This window comes from Enhydra lutris, unplaced genomic scaffold (assembly GCF_002288905.1).
Source record: "Enhydra lutris kenyoni isolate GAN:26980312 unplaced genomic scaffold, ASM228890v2 scaffoldscaffold9, whole genome shotgun sequence".
NCBI classification, from domain to species: Eukaryota; Metazoa; Chordata; class Mammalia; order Carnivora; family Mustelidae; genus Enhydra; species Enhydra lutris.
In genome coordinates, this window is record NW_019154093.1 from 76,429,503 (window position 1) to 76,449,381 (window position 19,879).

The following is a 19,879-nucleotide window of genomic DNA, read 5'->3' on the forward strand; positions in this document are numbered from 1 at the left end:
GGAGTCCTGCCTTTGCAGACTGGGGGCCAGCCTGGCAAGCAACTTAGAGATGGGACTCAGCTCACAGCCAAGATAGGGACCAGGAAGAGACAGACAGGAAGCTATCACACACGTAGGAGCCTGTGGCCTTTATTCATGCCCCCCCCCCCCCAAGTAGAGCCAGAGACCCGGGGCTCAGGGTTGCACCCTCCAAGTCCCCTACCCCAGACACTCCTGTGAGCCAGAAGTGTATAAAGTGCTGGTGTGTGATGATCCTCTGGGGAAGGCCAAAGGGATCCAGAGCCCCACCCCTGGACCAAGGCAGCTGGAGGAGGGACTCTACTCCAAAGGGCAGGGAATTGCCCTAGGTACCCAGAGTGTGGAGGGAGAGCCACCTACCACCATCACCTTGGGGGCCAGTGGGGCTGGGGAACTCAGATGCAGTCCTGGGCAGGAGGGAACTGAAAAGGGAGCCTTTGCCAAGGAGCCCTAAGGGGGTGGGACCAGGAAATGGCAGCTTCTGCCCCCTGTGGAAGGAAGGGGGGGGAAGAGGGGAGGCCTCGATGGTCTCAGAGAATGGGACAACCCCTCCTGCGCTTATTCTTGCGAACCTGGAGGCCGGCCCGAGTGGCCATCTCGAATACCTCCCTCACCCCCTCCTTGGTCTTGGCTGAGCACTCGAGGTAGCCAAAGGCACTGATCCGGTTCGCCATGTCCCGGCCCTCCTCAGATCGCACAGGTTCCTGAGAAGACAGAAGGCTAGATGTCAAAGGAAGCTGGTGGCCAAGTGTACCTCTCCCCATTTGACCTGTAAGGTGTAGTGACTAGAACAAATACCTCCACCAGCCCTCAACCAACAAAGCACCCAAGTCCCAGCCTCCCTGGATAGTTACTGGGTGAGGACCCAAGACATTTACATTAAAAATGGCCTCCCTTGGCCCAGTTACCCCATGGTACATCCTCCTCTGGCCCAAATAGTATCTGCTGCCTCCTAACCAACCTTCCCCACCACAGTTCTCACACCCCATGCTCTACCGAAAGAATTTCTCTAACACAGGTGGGACCAGGTTTAGGACTTGGCCATAATTATCCTTCTGGGAAAATCCATATTCCTCGTCCTGGCAACTTCTGTAATAAGCCCTAGTCCTCTGGCCAGAGAGCCACTTCCCAGATAAGCCAGCACCCTCACTCTCCAGGCCATTTCCAATGCCCGCCTTCCCCGTCCATGTCTGCTCACACCTCCCAGGTATACACTGATGGCCCAACCTGCATACCCCAAGCAAAACACCTATTGTAAGAAGCTGCTTTTGGGGGTGGGTACGCCTCTTAATAGTCCTGACTCAACAGGAAGGGACAATAGATGACATTGAAATGACAAGTGACCTTGGACAAGTCACGATTTTGACCACATTTCATCAGACACTGGACAGGAGACAAAGGGCCCTTCCGGTTCTTCCTCACGAGAGAGGTCAGCTGGAGTGTAGGCCTCACTCCAGGGGCTCCCGGCCTGGCTGCCCTACCCACCTGCTTCATCTTGGCCAGCTCTCTCCTGGTATGTTCGTCTTGCCTTAGGTCCTTCTTATTCCCCACTAGGATGATGGGCACGTTGGGGCAGAAGTGCTTCACCTCCGGGGTCCACTTCTCAGGAATGTTTTCTGCACAGACACGTCCCAGCAGGTGTCGGTGCCTCCACTTAGGCTAGAAACCCTCCCCCCCCCGCCCCCTGGGGCTCCCTTCTCTCCCAAGAGCAGTTGTTAGAGGTTCTAGGGCACAACAGTCCCTTGAACAGCTCAGAGCGCCCCCCCCCGCCCCCACAGGACCCCCTCTGAGCCCTCCCAAGGACCAGAGCCCCCACCTCCCCACCCCGGCCCCAGCACAGGTGGCTAACAGCACCCTGTCTCGGAAGGTGGCTGAAATGAGCCAAGATGAGCTACCTCGGGGTGGCTGATTCCAAGGGCTCCCCCGTGCCCTTCCTCCATCACCCTCACCCCCACCTCACCCAGGCTGTCGGGGCTGTCGATGGAGAAGCACATGAGGATGACATCAGTGTCCGGGTAGGAGAGAGGCCGCAGCCGATCGTAGTCCTCCTGCCCGGCTGTGTCCCACAGCGCCAGCTCCACCTGCCACAGGGGGCCAGTGAGTAGCTGCCTGCAGGTCCCAGTTCCACCCCCTCCCTGGCCACCCAGAGGTCCTCTGAAACCATGGGTCCTTTAGGTTCACTCAACAGCTATCTCTTGAGCACTTGGTGTGTGCCAGGGACAATGCGAGTCACCGTCCCGCAGTATAGATTTGGTGAGTTTCTAGAAACAAGCGCCCTGAGACATGGGCGCTTGATCTGTATGTAGCTTATGAGCTGTTGTGAGCACCACAATTTGATTTTAAGTCACAAAGCCTTTTGAAGGAAGCCTTACCACTCCCCATTTTGCAGTCAGAGGGGCTTAAACTCAGAGGCAAAAGGAGCAGGCCCAGATTACAGAGTCAGGGCGTAGAGACCCAGGAAGTGTGGCTAGGTTTCCTAAAACTACAATTTCGCTTCCTAACTTGCACTGGTTCCAGCAGGGAGAGTGGAGGAAGGGGTGGGTGGGCGGTGAGGAAGGCTATCCAAGGTCTACAGCAACAGGGTGGGGCTCCCAGGGGGAGACAAGAAGGGTTCTTGGCCTTCACCTGTTTGCCGTCCACCTCTATGTCTGCGATGTAGTTCTCGAAGACCGTGGGGACGTAGACTTCGGGGAACTGATCCTTGCTGAAGACGATGAGGAGGCAGGTCTTCCCACAGGCCCCATCCCCCACAATCACCAGCTTCTTTCGGATCGCAGCCATGGCTGGGGCTGACAGGAAAAAGGCAGGGTGGGTTTGGGGAAAAGCCAGTAAAACCAAGAACGTTTCTTTGGGGGCTCCCCAAGACCTGGAAACAAAGCCTCCAGCAAAGGGAGGGAAAGGGGCCTGCTCAAGTGTGTTCTTGCCAAGAACCAATCGTTCAGACAACTGATCTTGAAATCGTAATCTCTGGGGCAGGAGCAGGAGCAGGACTCCCCAGACAGGTCAGAATATGAAGGTGGGAGAGCCACTCACCTGGGAGCCAACTGTGGGGTTCTGGACACTTAGAGGGGTGCTCGGGGATTAGGGACATGCCCGGAAGAGGCAGCTTGAATCTGGTATATATACCAGGCCTTCAAGTCAGACTTCACGCAGGATTTGGTACTTTTTTAAAGTTTCATAATCACTAGGGTCCAATCAAGAACACATCGTCCCTCACTCAGGACAAGTCATGCCTGCCTCGCCACAAGCGAGGAGTCCCTCTCCCACAGGCTGGCAGAAGCAACGACCAGGTGACAGGTGGGTAAGGGAAAGCGTCCTGAGCATTCGGACAAAGATCATCTCCCTCAGTCCCGGAAGCCTGCAAAGGTGGATGGCATGCTTCCTTCCCATTCCGACACACTAGGAAAGTGAGGCTCAGGAAGGTTACAATGTGTGTTCCGAGTCATGACAGGGATGGCATTCAGGGCACACAGGGCTGTGTGACTCTGGAGTCTGTTGCCTTTTCTACCTATCACCCCAGCTATGGGAAAAAGAGGAGGCAGGGAAACCCAGACAGAGGGCCGCAGCAGCCAACCGGCTTCCCTGGCCCACCCCAGCCCAGTCCCCAAAGCCAGCCCCGAGTCACACAAAGGAGGCTCAGTCCCGGCAGTGCCCACAGCCCACATTGGGGCAGTCTCCCCCCCCCCCCCCCTTCCTCCTGGGCCTGGCAGCAACACTGGGTCACTCAGCCCCAGGCAGGGGACAATGACCACACTGTAGGGAGCCACACATCCACCACAGCAGAGTGACCGAGAATAATCCACTAGGGAATCACCTCCACCCATCCTCTGGAACAGCCCCTTCCCCCACTCTCCGTCCAGCTCACCCCCAGGCCCTGCCCACCACCCCTCCCTGTGACTCAGGGCAAAGAGTCAGCTTCCTGAGGTTTCCGTATGTCCCCGGCCCCCAACACACCCAAGCGAGCATCTGCACAGTTCATCACACCTACCCGGCCTCCCTGCCCCTGAACTGAGCCTCACTTCCTCCCTCCCTGGGGAGAGCAGCTGCCCTCCAAGCCATCTGAGGTTCCCAGGCCTCCAGCCTGGAAGGAAGAGAGGGCGGGCTGCGGAGCCTAGATGGCCATCGAGGCTGTTGGGAAGGGGGAGGGGGCTAGAACCGGAGCCGGAGCTGGGAGGAGCTCCCAAAAAGAGCTGAACAGGGGCCAGTCGCCTCACCAACCAGGCAGCGAGCAGTTAAGAGAGAAGGGGATGGTAACCTGATCTCAGCCCCAAACCTGGCTTTTTCTCTCAGTCCCACATCCTGTCAAACTGGGCTGAACTCCTGTACTCCCCACAGACCACCACCACCCCACAGCCCTGGCTTGGGCTGCGTTTTAGGAAAGAGAATACTCCAAGCCCAAAACTGGTTCTCTCCAAACGGTGGGATCCTGGGTGGCCTCCCTCCTCTCAAACACACACAGACACACACACACACACACACACACAAGGGCACAAAACTGGGATGAGAGAAGTGGATATGAGTCAGAGAGAATTTATAGGAGTTGAGAGGATACGGCCACACTCTCCCCACCACAAAAGGGGCTCCCTTCCCGGTACCCCGAGAGACAGGCAAGAAGGCATTCACCATGCCAGTAGATCCTTTCAAAAATGGAAACCACCTTCAGAAAGGGGGTTCTCCCTGGAAATTCTGCCCAGGGGATCAACTCCCCCCACTCCTGCTAGTTCCACTAGTCCAGCAGTGCAAAAACAGGCTGGAGCAGCCCCATCTGGGACATGACCACTATGGTGACAGTCACCACCATGGCGAGTACAGCTGCTTAGGTGTGAGCATGCCACTGGCCTCCTACAGCAGGTTAGTCTCAGTGGCACCAGATGGTGGGAGGCACAGGACAGAATTCAGAGGCAAGGGCATGCATTAAGTGACCTGGAGCCCCCAGCTCAATGAGAAAACTTTCCCTTCCGGCTCTCATTGGACAAGAAGAGCAGCTGGCCTAGGCCCAGGCCAGGCCACTAGGCCCAAGGCCAACATGGCAAGGAAAACAGCTCCCTGTGAGAGGCAGCGCCAGAAGAACTGCCCCACTGACCCTAAGACCGTCAGCAGCGGCCCTTTCCCGACCCCACCCCGACCTGACACAGAGGCTGGAATGGAGCCTGAAGCTCCTGGGTGCTGCCTGCAGACAAGACATCCCACCATTTCCTCAATCATTCTCTAGATTTCCAGATGACCCAGAGCTGGGCTGTCCCCTGTAGGCCAGCCCTGAGGGCCAGAGAACGAATCCGATACCACCTCAACTTTAAAACCAGAAGAGAGCGCAGGACTCAGCCTCGGACCCTCCCAGCACAAAGCCCCAGGATAATCTCCGGCCAGGTCTGTGGGGGTGCAGGGAGGGAGGGGTGTGGAAGGGAGGAGATTGCTGCATACATAAAAACGAGCGAGATCCTTCCCAACCACCCCTACATCCCGCCCCAGGCACACTCCATGGAACCGTCTAGGGAGGCGTCCAGACCTCTGGGAGCTGTGGCAGGCCCCACTCGGTCACACCACGACCCTATTCCCGCCATTCCGCCGGCCCGGTCTGGGGGGAATTCCCACCTCCAGCCGGATTCGAGCCTAGACCCACACCCGGCCCAGGTCCACATCGGGAAGACCCGCCTGCGAGTCTGAGCGCCTGCACTGAGGCTCCCTCGCGGAGACCCAAGTTGCCTCCTGGCTTCTCGCCCGGCGGGACAGATTCCGGGAAGCCGGGCGGGGAAGGGCAGGGACACAGGCTCGGACACAGGAGGCCAGAGGCCCCGCCGGGCAGTTCCCGTGGTGGGGTGGGGGAGAGCCCTCGCCGCGGCCCAGGGAGGGGCCAGCCCGGCCGACTCCCGCACAGTCCCGACGCCGCGCGTCCCAGGGGAAGGAGGGCGGCCCGCGCTCTGGCCGAAGCCCCCTCCCCTCCCGGCGGCCCGAGCTCCGGCCAAGCGGAGGAGGGCGAAAAGTGCTCTCCCGGGAACGAGTTCCTGGGACACCCCGCCACCCCAGCCCCCGGCCCCGGGTACCTTCCGCTCCGCCGCCTCCAGCTGCGCGGCCAGTGCCGGAGGCTGAGACTGACCCGGGGGGCCCTGCCCCGCCCTCCTTCAGCGCCGCTGCGGGGAGAGGCGGGACCGCCAGGGGGAGGGACCGGCCGGGGGCGGGGGGTCGGCCCTTGGCTCCGCCTGCCCACCGCCCAGCCTGGGGCCTCCGCGGCTTGCCCAGGCTACTAGCGGGGGTCGAGGGTGGGATCGACGGGCGGTCGGGGAGTGGGCGGCGGGCGGGACCCCTCGAAGACCCAGCCTCTACCCAGCCTTCCAGCCTCTACCCAGCCTTCCAGCCCCCAGGGGCGGACCGGCGTCGGGAAAGTTGCGAGGCGCTCGGGGTGGGGTCGGGAAAGGGCCGCTGCTGCCCTCCCGTGGCCAACCCGCCACGCGCGCCTACACCTCCCGGGACCTCGCGGGAGGGGTCTGCGGAAGACGCCCCCCCCCGCCCCCGCTCGTAAAATCCTGTCGTGTAAGTACTGCCCAACATCACGCCCCAGCCCTGAGGACTTTTCAGACCCTTTGAGACCCAGGCCCCCTTTCCACTTGACAATTCCCTTCCCCCTGCCTGGAATTTCCTTGAGTCCAATTACTGCGTACCCCTCAAAGGGCATTCCTGGAGGCCTTTCCTGATCCCCAGCTGGGAAGTCAGCTTCTACCCACCCCCCCCAGTGCGTTATTTCGGTGCCGCTAGGGACACTTGGCCCAAGCTGATGTGTCGCATTGGGTTATTTACCTACGCGTGTGTCTCTTTTCCTCCTGAGGTGGATGACAACGGAGGATGAGAAGTCTGCCGCTACTTCATTAGTTTGTGACCTGTTTGCTACACAGCTCAGCCCTTTGAGAGCTCATCGGGGATCTTTGGGTTAAGTGTACCCATCTCCTTTTGCCTGCAAGGAAACTAAGTTTCTTAGTTTCTCTTGAACTTTCTCTCCTTAACTAAGAAGTTAAGGGGCTTGCCGAAACTTTTGCGGTGTGTATGGAGCAGAGTGAGAGTTCAGATAGTCAGGCCTGCCTGGCTTCAGGGTTGGTGCTCTCTCCCTGATGTCCTTTAAGCTCCTCCTGTCCCTCCCCACTAACTGGCACGCTGTGTGGCACCTAAGTTTTACAAAAATATTGTCTGAATGAATGAATGTCAGAAGTCAGGTAGATTTTAAAGCTCTGAAGTGCAGCCCACACATTTGATAAATGAGTAAGCTGAGGTCCAGGGAACTCTGGCCCCCAGGCCTCTTCACCCACGCCATAAATACACACTGAGTGTGAACTGAGAGCTACATGCTCAGTTCCGATTGATTTGGGTCATCTAAGAACTTACAGTCTAAATTCGAAACACACAACTTAAAGATATCAAGTTACTGAACCCTTATTGCATGTACCTGACTCCACATTCAGATTTAAGTCCTTAAGACAACTCTGTGGAAGCACTTTTACTCCCATTTTGCTGAGAAGCAAACTGAGGCTCAGAGAGGTTGCAGAGGACCAGGGGAACAGGACTCTAGAGCCTCCGCCCTTCACTGCTCCTCCATGTAGACAGCTGTATTTACAGGATGCAGTGGCTGTCCTGGGGGCACGCATGGACTATGGGATACCCATCTCTGAAGGACAAGTGAAGTCTTCCAGATAAGGTGATGAGTAGATATTAAATGGGCTGGAGCCCCAACAGGCCCCAAGAGTTATGGAACCCCCAGGAGGGTAGCGACTGGGCGGAAAGACAGGGCTAGAGGAGGACACAATGGACAAATGGTGAATGTCCTTGGATGCCACACTCAGCAGTTGGGTGTTGATTTTGGCCTAGGGGCAGTAGGGAGCCACTGAAATGTTCTCTCAAGAACCAACTTAGATTCACACTGCAGCAAGATCACATTCGGGAATATAGGGACATGACCTGGAGACATGGTTAGGAGCCTAATGTGGTAATAACAGTAGGAGTGGGGCTAGGTGGACGAATAGGAAATATATTGTGTGGTATGTAATCAATGGCATGTCCTGATTGATTCACTTGCTGGGTAAAAGCCAGAAGCCAAAGGTGACCAGCGCCAAGATTTTTAACTTGGGCTGAAGAGCTGGTGCCCATGGACATGATGAACCAGGAGAGGGCACACGTTTGTAGGGCCATGGTGGATTCTGTTTGAAGTACGTGGAGTTGGAATGCCTGTGGGATGTCTAGATGTTCAGGAGACGGCTAGGACACGCGGGCCTAAAGCTCAGGAACAATGAACAATCTGGGGGGGAAATACTGACTTGGAAAACACCACCAGGTGGGTGAAGCCATAGAAGTGGATGAGGGCACGTGGAGTGGGACAAGCGGAGGTTGAAGACGGAAACTGGGAGCGCTACATTTTTAGGACAGCTTTGCACCACCTGAAAGAGCCTTTTCGTTTCTCATCAAAGTAAATAAAGACACACATTTTTATCCATTGGGTTTATTTGCCACTAGCTATTAATTCTGGATCAAATTGACACTCCTTACATTAGCGCTAAAGAAGGTGAGGGAGACAAGTTCAGAGTCTGGGTTGGCAGAGGGTTAGCACAGAGGGGCTAGGATGGTGGTGGAAGGGGTGGGGCTGAGCCCCTCAGGAGTAACTGCCTGGCCCCCCCCAGGGGGATGACGAAGACCGAGATGTCATCCCCGGAACCCAGCTTGTTGTTGGGGAGACGCCAGCCACGGTCCCGGGGAGTGCCCCGGGCCCCCAGGACCAGAGCTTGGGCCAGAGCTGTGTACCTGCCAGGAGCACACGTGCACTCATGTTCCAACATGTATACGGGAAGATCGATACACACGCCCTCAGGTGGGTCCCCAAGCATTGCTTCCCTTTGCCCCTACCTTCCCCACTGTCATCCCTGCACCTCCACACAAGCCCTACCTGCTGGAGTCATTGGGCTCATAGGCTGACAGCACCCTGTCCACAGTGGCAGCTACCTCACAGTCACTGGTGACATCCCACAGTCCATCTGTTCCCAGGACTAGCACGTCATCTGGGCAGTGCTCATACTGTGTCAGGTCGTACACTCGCACCTGGCAGGGAGAAGAGAGTGGAGAAGAGAGTGGAGAAGAAGCTGCGGGACAAAGGGACCCTGGAAGAAAACCAGCTTGGGCCCCCGGAGGGGGAAAGGTCTAGTTGAGGAAGCCCCCATACGGCTCACCTCCGGGAAGCAGGAGAGGAAGGGCTTAATGGGCAGAGTGGAGCTGCAGACCTTGAGGTTGTGGTCTCCCAAGCCCCGGGTCACCCCGATGGTGGCCATCACACGAGCCTAAAGGGAATGAGCATGGGTGCTACCCTGGCCCTCTCCCAGCCTCTGAAGCTGTGGGCCCTCCCACTCCTGCCCTGGGGTAGAACCTCCACCTCCCTAGACAAGTTGTGGTGGGTCCTCCTGCCCTCTCCCACCTCTACCATGTTTACCTTTTTGCCCTCCCCACAGACCAGAGGAAACCTGAGATCCTCCAGCTCGATCTTTTTGTAGGCCCTGGGGAGGGGGGGAGTAGAGGAGGCATCACCCAGGCATCAAAGCCCCTCTCCCAGAGGAGCCACGCCCCTCACACAAACCCCTAAGAAGGACATCCCCCCAATCCCCCCCCACCGACCCGCCTCCGGCTTCCACCTTGCTGCTGGTGAGGGACTGGTTGTGTTGCCATGGGAATGGGCCCCAGCTCAGAGGGAAGTGTTACCAGCCGGTCATGTTCTGGTCCCGGTACAGCATCCTCTGGCCCAGCTCCTTCGGCTGAATTCTGCGGGGGAACTCAAGGTGGGTGAATTCACCACCTAGCAGCTCTGGTTTCAGGAAGCCCTGGGGTCGGGAGCAGCCGGACAGAGCAGAGGCCCGGGGAGGCATTAGGCTTAGCGCACACCCTGGCGCGTAGATGATGTTAATTACTGCAGGGCCTTAAGTGGGCTTTCTTTGCCAGGTGCCATGCATTGTTCTAATACAAATAAGGTGTATGAACTCGCCTAACCTCATGACCCTGAAGGCAGGAGCTACTGACTCAAGTTAAGGGAACCATCTGCAGGTCCGACAATTAGCAAAGGACTCGAACTGGGGTTCAATCCCAGGCGGTCCAGCTCCAGAGTCAGTCCTTTAAAGCACTAAACCATCCTGCCTTTCAGGGGCCTTTGCTACTTCCTTTCCCCACCTCTGACTCCACTTCCTTCCTCAGCGGGGGCCACAGTGGAGTAGCCCACGTTCCTTCCTGCCACATACACCACCAGCTCAGCCCTTTTCTGCAGAGTAGAGGGGCTTTCCCAGCGGTGGTGGGGGTAGGGGGGGATAGCATAGGCTATAGAGAGCCACGAGAGTCAACAAAGAATGGGAGCAGGGAGGTTAGTTCCTACTTACAAGCAGCTGAAGACGCTGGCGCTCAGTCTCCGGGGTGAACTCCCGGGACATTGGAATGATTTCACCATTCCGGACAATGATGGCTCTGCCCAGAGAAAGAAAAGGTTTGGGCCAGGCTCTCCTCAGCCCCCTTGTGGAGAATTCCAGAAAGACCAGGCCTTCCCCACAATGACCCTAGGGGTTCCTCAGCCAGACCCCCATCTTTCCTCCCCTCGTGGCTATTTCAGGCCATCCCTTATGGCTGTGACTGCTCCTGACACCATCCTTCTCTCTGGTTTTTGATTTTTTTAACACCCACCGCCTCATTCTCTTCTATTCCCCCCATCCCAGCATGTGTGACCCCCTGTAAGCATTCTCAAACCCTGCTCCCCATACCTGCTGTCACCTGCATTGGCCACATACACCTTGCCTAGCAAGTAGACCACAACCAGTGCACAGCAGCCCCCCCTCCACTTGGTGGCCACGCCGCTCCCGGGCCATCTGCTCATCCTGCCATGTGAGGAAGGGTCAGAGGGGGTGAATGAAGGAGAGTTTCCAGGTACACAACCACCGCCCCCAACTGCAGAAATAAACTGGCCCAGCCAAGCCACCCTAGAGGAGAGGAGGGCAGACATGGGTGTAACCCCCTCTTTCCTCCCCTCTGAACCAAGCTCTGCTCAGGCCCTCCAAGGTGTTGTGGGTACTCAGGACCCCTCACACCACTTGATTTCTGTACACAGTGGACCAGAGTATCTGCCTAGCAGGCTCCTGCTTGGGGGGGGGGCACCCACTCACCATGAACTGGAAGGCATTCTCAATGGCCCCCACTACCAGGCTCTCATGGGTCACTTCCTTCTGTGAAGACCAGCAGGACTGAGAACCAACCAAGTAAGAAGAATCAGAGGAACCTGGGGCTCCTGGGGTAGACGGGAGGCAGAGAGGAGGTGGCGAGGGGTCCTGGAGTATCTCTACCAGGTCCTTTAGCTGCTCCCGGATGTGGCGATGCAGGAGCCTGGAGGCCATTTCAGCAGCTCCCCCCCCCTGCATGCCCATCAAACAGGCCCCAGTAGTAGAAGCAGAGTCCCTGGAGGAGGAAAAGTTGGAGGTGAATAAGGGATTGTGTGTGTGTGATGCAAGGAGAAGAAGAGCAAGACTCTGGGCAACCATGTAAACATCAGAGAAGAGGTCAGAGTTTGGTATGAAAAGTAAATTAGATTTATTTGCTCATTTACCAAGGACCTATTATGTGTCAGAAAGTAAAGCATCAAAAAAGCCAAACTCAGAGGATAAAAGACACAAAAATAAACACTGGCAATGAATTAAACCATCCATAAAGATGGGAGGACTTATACTCTAAGTGGTAAACTGAATATTTACACTGACATTCTAATTGGTCAATGCCAGTTCTGTGCCAGAGGTAGAAAGCTAGTGAGTTAGGAGTTAGTTAGGTCTGAGATTTAAAACAGGATGCCAGAATCCCCGGGAAGAGGTGTTACCATATCTCTGGAGTCAAGGGAAGGCGGTGGGGGCTTACCTGGCCTTGGCTAGGCTCCCCAGGTGCCCCTGAAACACTCCTCCGTCCTTCCACATACACCACCTCACAGCAAGCCTGGTCCTCATTGTGCCGGCTTTTGCCCGCGTTGATGACCCTGCCAGGCCAGAGTGACCACATCAGGTTGGACACCAGACCAGGTCCTGGAATAACCCCCACCTTACACACACACACACACCCTCTCTAGCCTGCTGGCCAAACTGAGAAAGGTCACAGCCGCCTGGGATCCAGGCCAGAAAGAGGAGGAGAAGGGAGGCAGGGCAAGGCACAAGGAGTACTGTCTGGGTGTCGGGCCCCACCACCTCATAGGAAGGCCAGCAGCAGCACGTTCCTGCCTCAGTTCCCCCATCCCTGGCAAAAGGGGCACTCCCACGGGCTGCTGGGGAAGGGGCTGGACAGGGGCAGCAGGGATCTTACTGCCCTGCTTGCCAACCCCCTACATCCCACCCTGAAGCCTAATCAACTTTTCTAGTGCTTTGTCCACAGCACCCCACCCTCATGGGCACACCCACCTTTATCTTAAAATCATCCAGTGAAAGTTTCTGCGGCTTTGGCAGTGAGGAAATGCTCCAGCCCAGATAGGGAAAGAGGAATTGAAATGGGGTAGGGATAGAAGCCCACCTGGACTGCGCAGAAGTCACAGAACCACCAACTCTTCCCAAACAGAAAGCTAAAGGAGCTAATGGTGGGCCACGGATCTACCAGCCACCAGCCTCGGCGGCCTCAGCGCCCCCATCTCCCTCAGTGTTCTGCTTTTCCAGTACAGACATTAAAAATACACCCGGCCGGGAGTCAGCCGCCTGCTCCCCACTAAGACCGGGTTCCACTTCCTTGCCAGCCCCGAGCCATTGCCCTCCCTCCGAGAGGCATTCAAAGGGGACCCTCCTGCTTCCTCGGGCGGCCCCCTCCCCCGCCCCTGAGGAAGCCTGAGGCCGCCTGGTGTCGCGGGCTATTTCTGGGTGTGGAGGGGGAGGGGAACGGTAAGACGGACAGAGAACTGGGGCGCTGGGGTCGGGAAGCCCAGGAGCAAGTCTTTCCAAACGCCATCTCCTCTATTAAAAGCGCACCCCCACCCGAAACCCCGCCTCCCTTAGCCATTAAACTGCCGGGCCCCGACTGAGAACTGGCCAACTCATCCTCCACCGGGCCCTCCACCCTCCGGGCTCTGGAAGGGAAGAAGGTCCTGAGGCGGCGCCGGTGAGGGTAGTCAACGAGCTGGAAGGTCCTGAGGAAGACTGCACCGACTTGAGAAAGGGCTGGGGGGGGAGAGGGCTGCGGCCCGAAGCCCAAAGGAAAGCAAAGGTCCTGGGAGAAGGGAGCTCCCCGCGCCGAGCACGGCGAGGGGCACGCATCCCAGCGCCGGGGATGCCCAGCTGGGGAAGGGGCTGGGGGCTGGGGGGGTCCCATCCCGCCTAGGGTGTTCCCGGGGGCGCTCACTCGGCGTAGCCCGTGCTCCAGGGCAGGCGACGGCCCGTGTCCGGGGGGCTTTGCACAGCCCGGCCAGCGTGGTCATCGGCGCGTCGCAGCCCCCCCGGGCTTAGCTGCAGGAAGGTCGGTCGGGAGAAACTCGCTCGAGCCTCTACTGTCTTCGCCGGCGCGGCGCTCCCGCTCCCAGCCGTCGCCGGAGGACTCCTGGGCGCTTCTGGAGGAGCGGCGGTCTGCGGGGACGGCGCGTTGGGCAGGTCTGGGGACTTGGGGCGCGGAGGCGGGGCGCCCCCGGAGCTCACCAGGTGCGCCACCGCCGAGCGCACCCGGTTTAGCATGCTGCCTCCCTGCCCCGCCCTCGGCCGTGGCCCCGCCCCCAGGCGGGCCCCTCCCCCTAGGACGCGCGGTGGGCGGTGCTCGCTCCTGCGGGCTCTCCCCCGCCATTGGCTCTGGGCGGGCAGGGTGGGTCCCGGCAAAACTTCCTCCAGCTCTGGGCCGCCCCTGGCACCGCCCCATCAGCTCACAGCTCGCTAAGCCGCGATGTTCGGCTTCCCTCCGCCTCGGCTCCTTTGCGGCAGTAGGGTCTGCAGTCATGGGAAGGGGACGGAGGGAAGCACACACTATTTCAGCCGTGCTCTAGATGAGACATCAGCTAGAACTTCCCCATTGTGACGGGGGGAAGGTCTCCTCGCCCTCGGTTCGTAGCAGCCAGCCTGCCCGGAGGGTGATGGAGCTGGTGACCTCAGAGCGAAACCAGCAGCTTCCGCCACCGCTGGGTGTGAAGCACCTGGTGTGACAACACCTCTGGCTGGGGCTGCCGGAGTGAGAGCGAGGGCGAGGAGCTGGTGCTGGAGGTGCTAACGACGCGGACTGGAGCCGACCACCCTGAATTAGGGAGCCGGGGCTAGGTTCTTGGGCTCCAGACGGCGCTGTTCCCCATTGACGACCACTTCTAGATCTGAGAGAGCGGTTGCCGCTCTGACTCCGCTTTGCTTCTCAGGACCCAGTTTCCTCACACATTTAGGCTTCCCCTGACCACAGCACGGCTAGTTAATAACAATAACTGCTCCGACTTACTGTATAGTAGTCCCGCTACAAAGCACTTTCCACATATTAGACCATTTATACCAAACAGCAGCCCTTCGAGGTGGGTGTTAAGTTCTTTTTACCGATGACGCACCCGTCGTTTACAGGACTTGTCTCAAGAGGTCACACAGCCAATGACTCACACCCGTGCCAGTCCCCAAACGCCCAAACTCCGTTCTGTCTGATGAACCAAGCTGATTTGTCTGGATCGTGGAGGAAGGACTAAGGAGCAGGTGAATGGCAGAGAGAAGAGTGAGGGTTCCCCCTCTTCCACTCCCCCCCCCCCGCAGAGGCTGAGCCTGCAGGCTGAACAAGATCTGTAGGCACCGCCAGGGGGAGACAGAGGCCAGGCTAAGCGTTTGCTTGCAAGGCACCGGTAATACCAACTTTGATGCCCAAGGAGCCCTGTTCCTAAGCCTGCTATCGGGTAATTGATCAGTACATTTCTAGAGACACCTCTTGCCCCATGCACTGTCCAAATGGGGACAAGGCCCTGTGGCCCTAATGTAAGTCAGGGTAGCTCTCAGGAATCACTAGCACCGAGTTCATGGTTGGGACCCCATCACTGGGCTCTGTGGGCAGAATGCTCCCTGAACATAGCCCTCTTTTTTCCTGAGCTTGTCTGGCTGGACAAGCAGGGCAAGTTCAACGCCAGGACCGCTCAGACTATTGGTGCCTCCGAGTGACTGCAGGTTGAGCTGGGGTGCCAGAAGAAGTGGCTTTCCTCCCAGCTTCCAAATAAACATCTCATAATGGTCATTCAGGTATTTATTTATTTATTTATTTACTTACTTATTTGAGACAGATCATGAGCTGGGGTGGGGGTGGGGGGCGGGAGATGCAGAGGGAGAGGGAGAAATAGACTCCCCACTGAGCAGAAAGCTCAATATGGGGCTTGATACCAGGACCCTGAGATCATGACCTGAGTCAAAAGGCAGACGCTTAACCAACTGAGCCACTCAGGGGACCCTTCATTGAGTCTTTAGACTTGTTGTAATTATACCTACACTCTGGGCAGAGACAGCCAGAAAAATAGAAGTCACAAGAAAAGAAAAACAAATCAGATGCAAAGGCCCATAGACTGGCAAAGGCAAACAGAGGCAAAAACCATGCTGTTGCTATGGGTATTTCCCTCCTGTTCGAGAAAAACTAGAATCAGCTCTCAGATAAATGGCATAAACAACAACAGCAAGCCAAGACTGATGAAAAAATATAACATCCTGGCTATTTTTATTATTCAGTGTTTCTGGGGCAGTTGGCTTCCCACTTCTCTGTGTCACCCTGCTCCCTGGTACCTGCTCTTCACAGCACCCACCATGGTGTAGCTACTAATAGGCCACAGAGCCAGGACAGAAAGATCCCTAGCTCCAGCAGCAGATGGGTAGTGGGGATGTCAACAGCACTCTTGGGCTCCAGAACCACATCCCCCTCCCTAAATCCTAAGACTCTCCTCTCTCTGAACATCTTACCTCTGATTCCTGACATCATCACACTTTCTCCATCCTCAGACTGCCCCAGAACCTGGTAAGAAAGTCATCATTTCTACTAGTCCCGGAGGCAGCAGAAAGGGGAAGAGGAAAGGGGACGGGTAGAGAGTCAGACTTGGGAGATACTCTTCTCTGAGAACTGAGACTGTTCAGTGCCTGGCCCTGCCAGGGGTGTGTGTGGCCTTGGCCAGTAAGGGGGACAGGGCATCCTCAAGACAGGCCCCTTTATCCTAAGCCACGTGCATTGGCTCAGAGCTCAGAAGTAGGCTTTCCCCCCTTACCTCTACCCACCTCATTACTCCAATCACAAAGCCTTCTTAAACTATGAGGAGTGTCCCTCCTGCTAAGAGACAAATTCACAGACGACCTCTCTCTCCCATTTGTCTAATGCTTCCACATCCAGATTCTTACCCTGTAAAGATTTACAAAATTGCAATTATATTGCAACTCATATAATGAGGATTTTGGGTCTCAAGTTTGGTTCTCAAGTTGGGGTTCATGGCCATCATCCATAAGGACCCAACATCAGTCTATTGCAGCCCTCCTGCCTGCTTAGCCTCCACCCTCATGCCTCCTCTAGTCCTTCCTGTCCCTGAAGACACCACTCCTAGGGTAGAGAGCATTTGCTCTTCCCTCCTGGATTTTAACATTTTCACAGTGAAGGGCTAACATATCAATCTAGAAATGTATTATCTAATAGAATTTTGTGCAATGATGGGAATGTTCTGTATCTTTTCAATACAGTAATCCCCAGCTACATGTGACTATTGAGCCCAGTGCAAATAAACAATTTTTGGGTTTTATCTAATTTATGTTTAAACTTACATAATCACATAGAATCAGTGGCTATCCTACTGGACCGTGCAATTTTAGAATCTTCAGGAGTCAAAACCCTTGGGGATCCTGGCAGTCCCTCCTCACACACAGCCCCCTCCCTCCCCGAAAGCCGCAAGACGGAGGGTTTTGAGGGACCTCTTTGGGTTATCCCGGCCTGCCCCAGGGAGGTGTTCACCGGGACTGCAGACAGCGCCGCGGGACCGGCGGGCCTCTCTTCGCTCTTCTCGCCTCGGCCGCCAGGGGCCACTGCGCCCGTCTGGGCCAGCCCGCCCGGCCGAGCGCTCTGCGCGGCGCGGGGAGCTGTCCTGGAGGAGGCTGTGGTGCCCGCGCCGGGCTGGCGGAGCGGGGACGGTCCCCAGCGACAGAGAGGAGGCGGCGGCTGCACGCTCTCTGGCCTGCCGGCGGGAGCCTCCAAAACACCGCGGCTGGCCTCGCAGAGCTGGCGGGGTGGGCCAGGAGGTCCTTGTGCGCGGAGCAGGGCCGGGCATGACCGTGATGCCAGTTTGGCCAAAGCTCCGCCGCCTCGGGGACGCGGCAGCAACTTGGTGAGGGACACGAGGCTCCAGACTCGACAGCACTCGCGCCGGCCGCTCCCGCTTGAAGTCCGCCTTTCGGAGTCTTGGTGCCGGACTCAGAGGCAAGTGGGCACCGCCGTGGGGCGGGTGGATCCTGGGGCTCAGAATTTGGAGCAGTGAGTGGGCGCTGGAGGGGGCCGGGAGAAGACAGGGAAACTTAAAGCTTCTCCTGGTCCACATCCTCAACGCTATGCTGGTATGCTGGCTGCTAATTCAGCCTCCCCATACCTTGCATCTGGGTTTGGGGAAAACAGTCTGGGAAACTGAGGCAGGAGTGTGGAAGCCCAGAACAAACCCTAGAAGCTTCTTTTCCCCCTTCTCCCGAGGGAGGGAATAGAATGCCTAAGAGCTCAGCCCAAAAGCACACCCCCCATCTTTTGGGTCTTTGGGTTCAGAGGAGAGCTGGGTTGGATGGTGTGGCAGCTCAGAGGAAAAAGGGATGAGGACTGCCTGAGAGAGAAGACAAAGCTGTATTTGAAATGATCAAAATGAAGGTTCCTGAAGAGGACAGGGAGAGGAGATACCCACTTAGAAAAGAGATACATTGAGAAGGCTGGGAAGCATTTACCCGTGGAACACACCTATCTCTGGGGTACTGGCACCACTTCTTCCATCTGTCCCTATAGTCCTCTCAGCCCCACCATCCTACCTGCTTCAGCTCCACCTCCCCTTGGAGGCTGAAGGAGGAGAGGTCTTCCAGAAGAATGCAGAGGCTGTCGGGCTGGGGTCCCTGAGACTCGGAGGCACCCCATTCTAGCCCTCCAGAATGGAAATGGGAGTGACGGGGGCAGAATGGAGCCAGCTCCGCTCAAGTCCAGGACGCAGGTGCAGTGGAGCTAGGAGGTGGAGGCAAAAGGATTCAAGACATAGGGGTCTTTTCCCAGAGCCTCTTGGAGCAACATTTTGTCAGATCCTGCTCAGAAATCCGTCCTTGGCCTTCGGCTCCCTCCCAAGGCCAGAGCCGTGATAGCCTTGATTCCTAGACACCTCCCCACTGTCTGCCCTGCTTCACTCCTGGGCCAGAGAAATCCTCAGGCTACTCTTCTCAGGCTAGCTGCCCTGTGTGTTCCCAGAGTTTGCAAGGCAGAGGAGAGCCTCTTCTCCCCGCCCTGCTCCTTGAGGAACAGCTTCAGAAATGGGCTCTACTCCAGGGCGCCTTTTGTCCTCACCCAGGTGCTCCTTCACCTCCTGTAGGGCCACAGGCTCCCTCTGTTCCTGTCCACACCACCCCCAAGGATCTTTCCTACTTGCCTAGGTGGAGTTAAGTCTGAGGCCTGTGGATGAACAGACAGAAGCTGAAAGATCCCCAAAAAAGTGAGTGAGGAGACACCAAAGAGGGGACAGTTGAGGGGATGGTGGTGCGGACAGAGATCAAGAACCTAATCCACAGTCCCAGCATTTGGTTTGGCCTCTGGTGATCCCAGGGCAGTGCTGACAGCTGAGGGACTCCAGCGATGTCCCAGGGGGGCAGGACATCAGTGCAGTGGAGGAGGGGGCAGACTCCTGTTATGCCTGGGCAGCCTCCTGCTGCTCTCTGCCTCTGTGTCCTTGGGATCCCCTCTGTCTCTAGCTCGTCCTCTGGGATAGATGGGAGGCCTGACCCATCAAGGTTAGAGGAGAAGAAGCTCAAGTGGTGTGGTAGGAATAGGCCAGGCTTCTGGGCTCTGGGCTCGGGCACCCCCATGTGCTGCCTGGCCTGGGGCAATCATTTGACTTCCATTAGCTCTGGTGTCATTTCTTCTTTTCTAAATTTAAAATTGTTGAAAAAGAATTGCTTACATTCTTACAGTTTAACACCCCACCCCCGTCCCCCAGTAAAAAAGCAACAGGGAAAAAGATTAAGTCTCCCTTCTACCTCCATCTCTCAGTGAACCAGTTCCCCCTCTTGGTGACACTCAATATTACTAGGTTTTCTTTGGTACCTTTTCCAGAGCTAGCTTATACATATTTAAGCAACATATATAAAATCCCTCCCTTTAATGCATTTTCTACACCCCATCCTGCACTTTGTGGTGCACTTATTGTGGTGCACAATAAGCCTTCATGGTGGCTTATTGTTAGAGATCATTACATGCCTCAGTACATAAAGCATTTCCTCCTTCTGTGTTATAGCGGCCTGGAGGTAACTGCATTTGTACAGATGCCCCACAAATGTATTTAGCCATTCCTTTATTGATGGTTGTTTTGGTTCTGTCCAGGCTTTGTGAGGATCAGTTTGCTCATCTGTCAAATAGGTACAAATAATCCCACTTTGTAGGACAGTTGTGAAGGCTGCAGGAGCATGTATGTGACATGCCTGGGTCAAGGGCTCAAAAAAATGGGAGTCAGCAGTATAGTTCCTCCCGTGGCCCTCCAAGACCCTTCAAGGCCCTCTTAAAAGGCCTCTCCCCCACAAAGCTCTCCGTGGTGGTTTTCCCAACTGGACAGTCTCTCTCTCGGACAGTCACCGCCTTGTACAGTGATCTTGTGCCAGGCTGAGGGCCGCTGGGGATAAGGTGTGCATCCTGCCCACCTCTGGGCCTCCCAAAGTGC

At 56.7% G+C, this 19,879-nt stretch overlaps 2 protein-coding genes across 2 annotated transcripts; both read right to left on the minus strand.

Annotated features, from left to right (window-relative positions):
* Nucleotides 1-117: 117 nt before the first annotated feature.
* LOC111143038 (ras homolog family member C) lies at nucleotides 118-6,140 on the minus strand. Its single transcript, XM_022496469.1, has 5 exons — nucleotides 6,060-6,140; nucleotides 2,644-2,807; nucleotides 1,979-2,099; nucleotides 1,504-1,634; nucleotides 118-722 (listed from the first exon to the last, which is right to left on the minus strand). The coding sequence occupies exons 2-5, from the start codon at nucleotides 2,797-2,799 to the stop codon at nucleotides 549-551; spliced, it is 582 nt and encodes a 193-aa protein (XP_022352177.1). The 5' UTR covers nucleotides 2,800-2,807; nucleotides 6,060-6,140; the 3' UTR covers nucleotides 118-548.
* Nucleotides 6,141-8,487: 2,347 nt separating this feature from the next.
* On the minus strand, nucleotides 8,488-13,714 carry LOC111143559 (protein phosphatase, Mg2+/Mn2+ dependent 1J). Its single transcript, XM_022497383.1, is given in 13 exon segments — nucleotides 8,488-8,671; nucleotides 8,673-8,796; nucleotides 8,939-9,090; nucleotides 9,219-9,326; nucleotides 9,476-9,539; nucleotides 9,742-9,860; nucleotides 10,407-10,491; nucleotides 10,782-10,852; nucleotides 10,854-10,895; nucleotides 11,181-11,426; nucleotides 11,428-11,469; nucleotides 11,920-12,034; nucleotides 13,375-13,714. Coding segments are annotated over 13 exon segments (1,518 nt in total). The 5' UTR covers nucleotides 13,701-13,714; the 3' UTR covers nucleotides 8,488-8,647.
* Nucleotides 13,715-19,879: the final 6,165 nt, after the last annotated feature.